This window comes from Glycine max, chromosome 15, assembly GCF_000004515.6.
Source record: "Glycine max cultivar Williams 82 chromosome 15, Glycine_max_v4.0, whole genome shotgun sequence".
Taxonomy (NCBI): domain Eukaryota; kingdom Viridiplantae; phylum Streptophyta; class Magnoliopsida; order Fabales; family Fabaceae; genus Glycine; species Glycine max.
In genome coordinates this window covers 34,384,221-34,397,639 of record NC_038251.2, presented here as the reverse complement: position 1 = coordinate 34,397,639, position 13,419 = coordinate 34,384,221, and the positions used below count along the sequence as shown (strand labels likewise).

Here is a 13,419-nt window from a genome sequence, read left to right as displayed (position 1 = left end):
TTAAAATTAAAAAATAATAAAGAAAAATATTTTTTTGAGTTAATATTTGATTATTTTTTTCTAGTAGTAGATCATGTAACCCCTCAATTTTTTTCTAAAATATAGTTTTAAAATTGTTTAAATAATAAATATTGTGAAATATGTGTCACTAAATTTTAGTTTCTATCTCTAAGTTGATAAAATATCTCAATATATTTTTTTCTTTTGGGAAAAGAAGGAATATGTATGCATATATATTTATTGTGCTTGAATAAAACGTGTACATATAATTAAATGTTCATGAATAAAAGGTATTGTCAAAATGTGTAATAAAAAATAATAAACTTTTTGAAAGTTGTTACCATTTTTCTTTTGTCCTTATGCAACGCTATAATAAATTACAGATTATAAAGAAATAACTTGCACAAAAATTAAATGATAAAAATTAGAAGAAATAGTAAACATCTATATTGAGTCTCAACGACTCTAAAGGTTTAACATAAGTGTCCTAGAATCATTACAACCCGCCCCCTCCCAATCTAAAAACATCACACAGTATCGTCAAAAGGTTTTATACAACAAAATATTATGACTAAGTATAGAAATCTTCTCACCCCAAATATACATCAAAACGAGAAAAAAAAATCCTACACTCAAAGTCGTCACTACCCCAAACCCACAACAACCTAGGGCAAAGTCATATCTTCAGAAGGGTCGCTCTCATCTCCCGAGGAATCACATTCCTCATCGGATGAAAGCATCTATCCCTCAAGTATCTCTTCACCGATAACATCCCAATAAAAGGTTATATCGAACGGCGTTAGATCCCCATTATCACTAAATCTCCCACATCCTCTTGAACTTCAACAGTCGTGTCCTAGCGAAAGGTAGATCTAGTAGGCCTCTCGTTGACATCGTGCCCAAAGAACTGCTGCAAGAATTGCAGTAGGTTGTCCTGTCGCGCAAGCTAAAAGTAATCGTAGTAAGAAATGATATGGGTAATATCACACTCAGAGGTACGATCGAACGGGTAGTGATACAAAGCATTTGCCTCAATGGTGATTAGTGGCACATGGGGCTCATCTACCAGCAAAACGCGGCACCAGATGTATCCAAAATATGTGTGGAGGCATGCCTCTTCCTCCATCGTGTAGCTGTAGCGGTAGTTACTAATCCATCTAAGCATCCTCTACTAATGTTCCATGACCTCCCCTTGAAATTGGTGGTTGCAAAGGTGAGTCCTCTGGTCCTTAAACACCACAAACAAAAGGCAATGACAAACAAAATTAAAACATACAACCTACGTAACCCTACGTGTGGTCATCTAAACAAACAATACTTTGCATCCTAAGCATGTAATATCACACTTAATTCACAATAGGGCCCAATCACTACCATCATTCCTTCGAGGTCTTAATGGTCTTACAAAAATCATATGGATGACAGTCGGGAGTGATCGCTACATACAAATACATCGTACATCAACCCATTATCTCCAACTCAAAACACATAGTCTCAGAGCTCGTTAGGAGTAGCAAAGTGAGGTTTGTCAGTTACTCGCGCTAAATGATTGCACCAATTATCGAGTAGTCACCACTGCCTAATTCCCCTAGGTTCTTCAAGCCTCTCCACCCCCTACACCCCAGTGTATCTCTATCCATCTTCCACTTCCTCAACGCAATCTCGTTTTCACAAAAGGAAATAGAACCACTGGTTCTTTTATTCTCTATCCAGTCCTCTTGAACCTTGCCACCGCATCGCGTGCGCAGTTATCGTACCACGTACATCAACGAACATGTACAAACAAGCAAATATATATATATATATATATATATATATATATATATATATATATATATATATACTAGAAAATAACGGTTGTAATCATAGCTATCTAACCAAATAGAGCAAACAATTTGCCGAGGGTTAAACACCTCTAGACCCAAACCACAGCGCGTACAAATAAAAATGACAATATAATTACCAGAGTTCACACTTTTCCGGTCTTATCATTCAATAATCATAATAAAATACAGGCGTGCATTTCAGTAATTTTATCTGTAGAGAATCATCACAATTTCAAAACATGCATCAGTCATAGATCTTGCATTTATCTCAACAATACAATAGTAAATAAATCAGCAATTCCAAAAAATAAATAATTCTAAGATAATTTATATAGAGGCACAGATTCCAAGTTTAAGCTATCTAATGTTTAAAATCGCTCTATCGCTCATTTTCCAAAGTTTTGCTCCTAACTTATTTTTAGCGCTCTCGATGTTTCGATAGTCGGATATTTGCAAATCTTATATGCTACCCTACATTTTCAAACCTAAGAAACTCATTTTTAGGTCAAAGCTTTAATAAAAATGGTTTATATTTTTGTAACTCTTAGTCCAAATTAGTGACAGACTTTTCATTTTACTAAAGGTCCTTAAACTTGTTTTATTTGTAACTTTTGCTAGAAAACTTCGATTTAAGTGAAATTTAGGCTAACTTTATGTTTTAACATGCAAATAACTCATTTTTAGCATAAAAAACTCGAGGAAAATAACTCAGCACACAAATTCAAGACATGAAAACAAGCTCAAAAATTTCAATGCAACATGTTCAAGGAAGTTCAACAACAAGCACATGGTTCAAGAGTTGGAGATTGAGATCCCCCCTTACCTCTTGATGAACTCATGAAATTTTGAAGGAGAATGAAGAATATTCAATTTTTTCAAAGTTTCCCTTCATAAGTAAAACAAAATGACTGTTCCAAGTTATTAGAGAAACTAGAACAAGAGAATGAAGAGGAATCAAGTCTAGGATGAAGAATGGAGCTCATTTACCTAAGCTCAAGAACACTAAGAACCAGCTTGAAAGAAGAAGAAGCACAGTTGAACTCCACCCCCTCAAGTTTGAATTCGTGCAAAATGAAGGGATAATGGCACCAAAAGATTTTTTTTCTCACAAAGACTAATAAGCTATGGTTAGGCTTCAATTGACAAGGCTTGGTGACACTTGAATGACCCCTTTCGCTGCCAATTTAAATGTGTCAAGGTATACAACAAATGGGTAGTTTTACTTTTTGCAAAACTATCAAAAATGGAAGGAATAGGGTTTGCCAAAATGGGTATTTTTACTTTTTACCTAAACTAGTAAATTTTATCTTAATCGTATAGGTTGTTGCACTAATCTCCCTAGGAATACATGTACCTAGAGTGGTCCTCACACAGAGAATACTCTTATACAAAGTTAAATTACATTGTCGCTCAATGTGTGATGCAATATCGCTACAACTGAAATTTTTTTATTTAGGAAGTTTCTAAATTTCTGCTAACTAACTAAAATGAGTTATTTACACAAAAAATAAATAAATATAACTTACTCTAAACTTATACAATTAACATGTGTAGAAAAAATAAATGAAAAATGAAATTTCAGGGTGATACATATCAGATTTCTAATTTTATATCTAAAATTACTAATAAATATTTTTTTAAACTTAATATTTATTAAATAATTATTTATTAGAAGTTAGATATTTAAATAATTGTGAAAAAGCATAATAGGTTGATCTAGGAATGATAATAATTAAAAAACTTAAAAATATAATAAAAATAAAATATTTTGTATGTAGAGTAACATGGATATAATTATAAATATATTTAGGATATAAATATTTATACAATTTTAAGTGAGTTTAACATTTTAATATTATATAAATATTAAGACCATATAATATATATCTTTTCTAATATATTTATTAATAAGAAGCACCTTTACATTTGATAAGAAATTATTTAAATTAATTATTAAACAAGTTTGTTTTATTTTTTTCCAAAAAAATTAAATAACTTATTCATATATACAGTTAATAGATTAGATATCAGACACTTGTAGGTTATAATTACATATTAGCGCTATCAAGTTATAATATTATATTTTATCATCCATATTACCAGTTTCATCACAACTTACCAGTTTCATCACAACTCAAACAAAATCAAATTATTAAGCTTTGAACCAATATCTTGAACAATTCCGTCCGATTTTGAAACATTATTATAAACACCCAATGTTATTTGGTGAATGGTGATAATAAGAGGAAAAAATAGTTCAATTAGTATATTTTGAAAACTCATCGCACTTATTAACAAATTGTAAGATTAATTATTCTGATTAACTTAAATTACTATTTATATAATTTTATGAATTATAAATAACAAAAAATCCTCTAAAATTTTCATGCTCAATTGCATAAGATTTATCTCGCAAAGATAAAGATAAAATTTTAATTATCTTCATTACTATGATTTATAAAATTTCATGAATTAAAAACAATATCTAAATTTTTTCTGCTCAATTGCATAAGATTTCCCTGACTTGTTAAATGCATGAAATATTTATCAATTGTAAATATATTTAGGTTTATACTTACAATCATTTACCAAGAATTACTAATAGTTTTTCATGTATTTATTTAACTGTCAGTTACACTTAATCCACTCCACTACACAAACGCCCTAAAATGCAGAATTCTAAGGTATACTACATAGTAATCATTCACAATAGCTGTATGGCTAAACAACTTAAACAATTAAAATATTACACAAATGACATTCCCCGCACCACAAACTAAAAAGGGGAAAGTGGGGAAACTAGAAACATCATGATACACAAACAGGACGATTCGTGTTTTTCCTGAATCACCTGGTTCGCATAATTCTAAGTATACGAACCATGATGCAAATTCAATTACACATCTTTGCAAGCGATAGAAAGAGGGTGAAAGGGAATGAGGAGACTACAATATGAACAAATCGAAGCAAAATATTAAGAGGCAAACACTTGTCATAGCTCTGAGAGAATGGCAGGAATGTAATGTGATAACTCTGCTGTCAGTGACTGGAAACCATTTACAAGTTGTGTGTGGAAATCCTGATCTTCCTCACCAATCAATCTGAAATGTACACGGATGGCACGTTTACAAACAGCCATGAACTCAAGAAGGGCAGCTATAAGTTGCTGCAGTTCCTGTGATCGTAACCTGGTCGCAGGCTCCCCGGACAAGAAGGCAGTGCAGACACTCAAGACTCCACTATTCACCTGCACAAAGAGAAGTGTGCTGACAGAATTGAAAGACCAAAAGTAAAATATTCAAATCTGGGAGGCCAAAAATAGAATTATCAACCAATGTTTTTAAAACCGGTTAGGTCATTGAACCAGATATGGTATGGGTTCAGAACCCTGGCCAAACAAGTAATAATAATAATAATATCATAACTAAAAAATAAATAAAGTTTCAAAAATACACAAAAATATTCATTAACAGTAACAAGTTTACATCTAGAACCAAAAAACAAAATGACAAATACTTTAGGTTGATCTTTCATTTTTTTTTTAAAAAAAATAAAGAAATTTTCATTGGCTCGTGAAGAACCAAGGTTTTGCCAGGTTTTGACTGGTTCTCTGATTATTTGACCAGTTTTTGTCAAGACCGGTTCAGTACTTTATTGAAAGGACACTGAACCGATTCACCAGTTTTCCAGTCAGACGGGCAGACCTGGTCTAGTTTTCAGAACACAACTTGTAACCACAATTAAAAAATGCATAATGTAATAAGAACCAACAGTAAAACATACTTGTACTGCAACACTGCCTTGTAGGATTCTTTGTAGACTCTGGAGTCTTGGAAGTTGATCCCCCTCTGAACTTCGAGGCTCTTCAAGCTCATTTCTTAAGGCAGCGGTTCGTGTTTCAATCATTCCGATTGCATTTTCTACAGGAGAGAACTCAAGGGACTCGGATTTGATTACCAATAACCTATTTACTAATGCAGGAAAAGAACCCTCAGTCCGAAGAACAGTGCGTCTCTTCCATTGATCTTCCAATCCACCTTGAGTCTTGCCATTTTTGGTAAATGGGGTGTCAAACAAGAATCGGTCAAATACGCGGGCTCGGACGCTTCCAGTAGAGAGAGAGAAAATTCTTTCTCTCCTACTTCCTAAATCCTCATCTTCCATTACTGGATCAACGGCAGTAATCTGAAGGTAACAGACACCAGGCTGCAACTCCTCTGCCTTCACTTGTCTAGAATCTGGAATAATATGCAAAGTGTGATTACCATCCATTCTAGACTCGTATGTGTGACTAAGTTTTTCCATTATGTCACCTAGACGTACATCACGAGGCTCACGATATACATACTCCTTTTTATCAAGTTTCCCAAATCTAACACCATAAAATCCAACCCTGTAGTACGTTGCATTTGTGAAAGGAATTGGACTAGATTCCTGTTCAAGAATTGATTCATAGATATTAGTAAGTAATGTGTGACATTTAGCCAACTGTCCATAAGCCCTCCTGCTTTTGTAAACTGGGATTACAAGTTCCAGAATGCTTGCACAGAAATGAAAAAGCTCAGCTTGCGAGAAGAGCTTATTAGCAAGCTGCAAGTATTTCACAGCCGAGTCAACAGTCAGTTTTGAAGCACCATATCCCTCAACCTCCGCAGCAGATGCTTCAGACGTAATCTCATTGCTAACCATAGGACAAATCTTCCGTAAAGCAGAAACGTGGTCTTTGCTCCAAACACCATCGTTTCTGGCAACAAGGGCCTGCATCAAATTTAATAATGGTGTAAGCTCAGAAAAGAAATATTGCCAAAAAAATCAGAGGAACTTTTCAGCTCTGCCTTCCCCCTCCTCCCATGGAATAAAATAGAAAAGACAAACCATGTCTAAAATGGAAAGGATGGCTATTAGTGAAAACATGAAAATATTAATAGTGTATTAGGAGTATATCTGATAGAAGGCAGTGTAATTTGGCAGTAATATGTGGACAGGAGACTTTTGTCTCTGGGACAGCAAGTTTATTGCTGTGTGATGGGAGATTTGTCTGAGACAGCAAGTGTATCGCTGTATTATGTGTGATTCCAGTGTTTCCAATTTTATAACTTCCATCCAGCAGTTTCTAATATAAAACTAACTACAACCAGATATTTTGTGCACAATCCTAAAGTTTCTAACATAGAATTGTTTTTTAAAGCAGTTATGTTCTACACATAACTGAATAACAGCCCTGAACTAAGTTTCCATCAGAGTTCTAAATATGCACTAGATCTTTTGTGTTAAGCAAACCTTAATAAGAACCACTGTTCAAGCAAACACTTAAGATCCCAAAGTGAATCACTTAGGGGGCATTTGGTAGGAAAAAGGCTTTTTCATGCCCGGAAATCATGATTCCTGGATACGAATAAAATTTATTTGATTGGCCATATATATTGTTGGGAATATTTATATAAGTTTCTTGAAAATCAAAGAGTTACATGATATTTTTATCAAATTGTTTACCTCATTAAATAATTTGATAAGGGTAACATGATAGTTTTTACTGCAGTAAAAGAAAATTTTAACTTGGAAAAGTAAGATTCTAACCTCCTCCCATGGGAAACTTTGTGGAAAACCTACGAAAAACAAATATCGGGAAACCTTTCCCGGAAATTTTATTTTTTAAAACAGATACCAAACATGGAAAACAAAGATTCTCAATCTACAATTCCTAAGAAACTAACTTTCACCCCTACCAAACACCCCCGTAAGTTGTTAGTTTAAAGATTTGTAAAATTATTCCCGATAAAGTGAACATGGAAATGAGATATTCCCATGTTTGATACAAGTTTGAAAGAAATATTCCTGGGCATTATTCCCAGAAAAGTAACTTTCTCATTTTTTTTATCAGAAAAATAAGAATATATATAATAGTAGTAAAATCAGTACAAGTGGTACTGTTGTATTTACATCCTTGATTGACTATGTGCTGAGCTATGGTGTCCTAATACAATCTGTAGTGCAAGAATTAGACAGCCATAGATCTGAATGTAACTAGATTCCCAACCACAAAGAAACTAGACCAATCCCCCCCGAATACAAAACCCAACCCTGACATTGCTAGGCCATGAATGAAGAGGAATGCCAAATCCTTTTTCCATATTTTTAAGCAATGTCCAACAGAAAAATATCATGTCATCCATCAGCTTTCGTTTGAGAAGATAATCTTGTTACTATGATACCATATGCACCAAGTCAAAGAAATCCACCAAATTTGCCATCACTGAAGTCTGATACTGTTGAGATAGCAATAGGAATGTTGAAGGAAGTGTTCTCTAGGCATTTCCGGGGAGACACCCACTATGTTTAGCAAAGATAGTCATTCCCACCATAGTGGCATGGTTTTAGCACAGCTGAAGAAAAGGTGGGACGCATCCTCATCGCAAATTCTGCAAAATGGGTAGCAAATGTCATTCAGTTCCACGTTCCTCCTCCTCAAGTTAACCTTTGTTGGCAATTTATCCCAAATCAACCTGCAAGCAAAGTGTGATGCTTTACTTGGGACTTTTAGCTTCCATAGATCAATAAACACTCCATCCTTATTTTCATCTGTCACATGTCTACTGAGCAGTTTGAAGGTGCTCCCCACTGTGTAACTCCCGCTTGGATCCGCCTCCCAACTCCAACTATCTTGTTGAACTTGCACTGCCACGCCCTCCATAAATTTTGCAGCTATGTCTATCTCCCCCTCCATAAATAATCTCCAATGGAACTGTCATTCCCATCCTCCATTTGATGCCACCCCTAGCTGCTGGATATATTGTTGCTGTTGAGAAATGATGTACATTGGCGAATATTTCTCCAGCAACGAAACCCCATCTTCCCAAAACTTCACCTTTGTCCCAATTTTGAACCAACCCCCCTCCTCAAACATATTGCGAACAATGCTTAAATCCCACCACCAGATAGACTCTCTAATATTCCTTCTTGGTTCATCCAAACTCCTCCAACTTCCATATCTGGAATCTAAGACTTTAGCCCACAATTCTTCTTGGTGATGGAAGAGGTTCCACCGTCATTTTGCAAGTAGAACATAGTTGAATTTCACCAAATCCCATGGGAGACAGATTGCCTCCCAATCCACCCAGGCAATCTTCTGCTGGTCTGAATCCCCCCCCCCCTAAAAACACAAAAACCAACGCTGCAGCCTCACCAGTCTATCCACAATCTTCTTCGAAATCCTAAGAATTGAATTGAGGACTGACTTTATCAAAGGTCACCTATCCCCCGAAAGAGAGATATCTTTGTGATGAGAATCATGAAACTGGCCAAATACAGGCTAAAGGCCCAAGTGGAGAAGGACAAAGCCCCCGAGTGGAGAAGGATGAAGGCCCAAGTGGAGAAGGATGAAGGCCCAGAGGCAGAGACACTATCAAGACTATTAATTGTTGCTGAAGGCCCAAACTAATTTGAAGGCCCAAGTTAAATAAGATTTTAGTTATAATTTATTTTTATTGTAATTTTGGCCCAAACTGTTTAAAAGGCCTATGTCTATTTTTATCTTTTTGTTCAGCTACACTATAAGTATGGGTTTTTGTTTTGAATAAAAAAGAAACTTTTGGCATTTTCATAAAATTGGGTGAGAGTTTCTCTCTGGGTTCCTTGTTGAACCAATTATCAGACTTATCAAGGTAATCCTTGTGGCGTCTACCCTGACTTATCTTCCTTCACCGGAAGTGGCGTCATCCAAACCTCCGTAGCCTGTATCAACGATCCGCTCCTACTCAGGTTCACATCATCTGGTATCAGAGCTTCGGCTCTTGATACAGTTTCTATCCTATCCTATTATTTTTCTTTGTAATTTGTCCAAGTTCGTGTTTTGTCCTTGTTCTGTTATTTGCGTTTTTGTTTACGTCTTGTTTGGTTCTTGTTTGCGTCTTGTGTTCTGTTATTTGCGTTTTGTTTACATCTTGTTTCGTTCTTGTTTGCGTCTTGTGTTCTGTTATTTGTGTTCTTGTTTACATCTTGTTTCGTTCTTGTTCTTGTTCTTGTCACGTTCTTGTTCTTGTTTCTTGTGTCTTTCACACTTTGTGTCAAAAAAATGTCTATTTTTATCTTTTTGTTCAGCTACACTATAAGTATGGGTTTTTGTTTTGAATAAAAAAAAAAGACTTTTGGCATTTTGATAAAATTTGGTGAGAGTTTCTCTCTGGGTTCCTTGTTGAACCAATTATCAGACTTATCAAGGTAATCCTTGTGGCGTCTACCTAGACTTATCCTCCTTCACTGGAAGTGGCGTCTACCCTGACTTATCTTCCTTCACTGGAAGTGGCGTCTACCCTGACTTATCTTCCTTCACTGGAAGTGGCGTCATCCAAATCTTCGTAGCCTGTATCAAGTGATCCGTTCCTAGTCAGGTTCACATCATCTGGTATCAGAGCTTTGGCTCTTGATACAGGTTCTATCTTATCCTATTATTTTTCTTTGTAATTTGTCCTGGTTCGTGTTTTGTCCTTGTTCTGTTATTTGTTTTTCTTGTTTGCGTCTTGTTGCGTTCTTGTTTGTGTCTTTGTTTCGTTCTTGTTCTTGTCACGTTTGTGTTCTTGTTGTTGTTCTTGTTTCTAGTGTCTTTCAGACTTTGTGTCGTAAAAAAAAATTGTTTGGGTTCTGTTTCAAGTAAAAAAAAAGTTGCAGAAATTTTGAAGAAAAAAAAAAGAGAAGAAAAGAAGAAAGAGAAAAAAGAGAAAGTGGGTGTTTGATCTTTCAACACGAAATTGAGGCAGTTAGAGGCTTTTTTTTGGCAGAAAATCGTGTACCAAATCCCCTTATCTAGATTCTCCTCTGAATTCTGAGCGTTTTGATATATAGTGGGCCTCAAACGGACAATCGTAGCAAAAGTTACGAGCATTTGAAGTTTACTTGTCATATCTGTGTTATCTTATCTGTTATCCTATCTGTTATCTTATTTGTTATCATATCTGTTATCCAAATTAAATCTAATTTGTTATCCAAATCTGATCTATTATCCAAATCAAATCAAATCAAATTTTTTTATCCAAATCAGATTTGTTATCCAAATATAATCTGTTATCCAAATCAAATCCAATCTGCTATCCAAATCAAGTCCAAGTTGTTATCCCAAATCAAATCTGTTACTCTGATAATTATATTGTCTTTTATTTTATTTTATATTACCTTGTGTGTCTAATTCGATCCATCCAGGAACTTAAGAGGGAGTGAGTGGTAAAAGGCAAGAGTGAAAACATCACACAAAAGCCTATATTGAGAGCATCAAACACGAGTGAACTACCATCAAAGAGAGAAACACGTGAGTAGAGTGTGGTGAGGTCCTGAATTTTATTTTTTTTAATTTACTGCAAAATTCTTTGTTCCTTAATCATGGCAAGAGCTGGTGACAATGGTGGTGTATATCATCAATTGGACGAATCTCAGCGCTTATTTCTGGACGCGTGGACTACACAAATGCAACGTTTGTTAAACCGTAACAAAGAAGAGCCCTACAGACGAATAGCCAAATCTTCCTCGTTTACTCTTAAACCTCTATCCCCTAGAAAAGTGTGTGATGACCAAATCAGAATGAGAGAAAAGAGAGAACAAGAGAAAGAAAATAGTGAGGCACCACAAAGGAATATGAAAAAGAAGAGTGATACACCCGAGGAAAAGAGTGATACACATAAGAGAGAGATTGATACACATGAGAGAAAATTTAATTATTTTGCAGAGGCGAGTGAAGTGAGGAAAGTGTTACCTGCTCATGAACCACTCAATCTACAGTATTGCAAAGACAGTAAAATTTCTACTGATAATTCTAATGAGTTTACTATTTCTATTTCTCCTAGTGTTCAACCATTATTGCAGGAATTTAAAAATGTCTTTCCTAAGGAGATTCCTCATGGACTACCACCTTCAAGAGGCATAGAACATCAAGTTGATCTCCTCCCCGGAGCTTCATTGCCTAACAGACCAACTTACAAAAGCAATCCCCAAGAGACTCAACGTAAGGATGCACATGCCAAAGTTGAGTATGTGAAAAGATTGTATGACCAAGTGAAGGTGCAAATTGCAAAAAAGAATGAAAACTATGCCAAGCAAGCCAACAAGAAAAGGAAGGAAGTGGTACTTGAACCCGGTGATGATCCTGGACATTTGAGGACAAATGTTTTCCAAGAAGGAGGGAATGATGAGAATCATGAAACTGGCCAAATACAGGCTAAAGGCCCAAGTGGAGAAGGACAAAGGCCTAAGTGGAGAAGGACAAAGCCCCCGAGTGGAGAAGGATGAAGGCCCAAGTGGAGAAGGATGAAGGCCCAGAGGCAGAGACACTATCAAGACTATTAATTGTTGCTGAAGGCCCAAACTAATTTGAAGGCCCAAGTTAAATAAGATTTTAGTTATAATTTATTTTTATTGTAATTTTGGCCCAAACTGTTTAAAAGGCCTATGTCTATTTTTATCTTTTTGTTCAGCTACACTATAAGTATGGGTTTTTGTTTTGAATAAAAAAGAAACTTTTGGCATTTTCATAAAATTGGGTGAGAGTTTCTCTCTGGGTTCCTTGTTGAACCAATTATCAGACTTATCAAGGTAATCCTTGAGGCGTCTACCCTGACTTATCTTCCTTCACCAGAAGTGGCGTCATCCAAACCTCCGTAGCCTATATCAACGATCCGCTCCTACTCAGGTTCACATCACTTTGTTTTCATTTTGATAGTTTTCTCTCACATCTTTGGACTATTGTATCTCGTGTCCCACTACGCCTTGGGTTTGTCCCAATAGGGATACCCAAATACGAAAAGGTTACAATCAACAATCTGCAATTTAAATAATTGGCAGCATTTTGCATCCATTGATGAGACTTTCCGATCGCCCCAAATTTGTTTTTGGCAAAGTTTATCTTCAAACCCGACACCAACTCAAAGCTCCTCCACATCACCTAGATTGCTTTTACATTCACCAATATTGTTTTTCCAAAGAAAACCATATCATCAGCATACTGTAATAGATTGATGTCCACATTATTTCTTCCTACCATAAAGCCTTGAAACAGATTCTTCTCCTGAGCTTCTCTCATCAATCCAGTTAGACCCTCAACTACAATATTGAACAGGAATGAAGCTAGTGGGTTCCCTTGCCTATGTTCTCTCTGAGGGATGAACTCATCTATGGGGCTCTTATTAACCAATATAGATATTGAGGCAGATTTCAAGCATCCCTCAATCTATCAAACCCATTTGGTACAAAACCCTATCCGAGTCATCATATACAAAAGAGAACCCCAACACACTAAGTCATACGCCTTTTCGTAATCCACTTTGAACACTAAGAAGCTTTTATTACACCTTTTTGCTTCTTCCACGACTTCATTGGCTATAACCATGTTGTGCAGCATATGTTTAACCTCCATGAAAGCAGTTTGGCGTTCATCTATTATAGATGGCAGCACTTCTTAAATCTCCTAGATAACAGCTTTGCCACAATTTTGTAAATACAGCCTATTAATGAGATAGGTATGTATTCATTGAGGCCTTGAGGGTCATGGACCTTAGGAATCAGGGTCAGGAAGGATGCATTGCTTCCTTTCGAGAAGACTCCATTGTCATGC

At 35.7% G+C, this 13,419-nt stretch overlaps 1 protein-coding gene across 2 annotated transcripts in view; it reads right to left on the bottom strand.

Moving 5' to 3' along the window:
• Positions 1-4,410: 4,410 nt before the first annotated feature.
• Positions 4,411-13,419, bottom strand: part of LOC100812785 (guanine nucleotide exchange factor SPIKE 1) — a 59,202-nt gene continuing 50,193 nt past the window's right edge. Inside the window, exons 29-30 of one of the 2 annotated variants that reach the window (XM_003545658.5) lie at positions 5,610-6,584; positions 4,411-5,073 (exon numbers count right to left, since the gene is read on the bottom strand). In XM_003545658.5, the coding sequence (XP_003545706.1) occupies positions 4,819-5,073; positions 5,610-6,584 (1,230 nt within the window). In that variant the 3' untranslated portion in view covers positions 4,411-4,818. The remainder of the gene's footprint in view (positions 5,074-5,609; positions 6,585-13,419) is intronic. The other variant, XM_006597927.4, reaches the window with a different exon arrangement.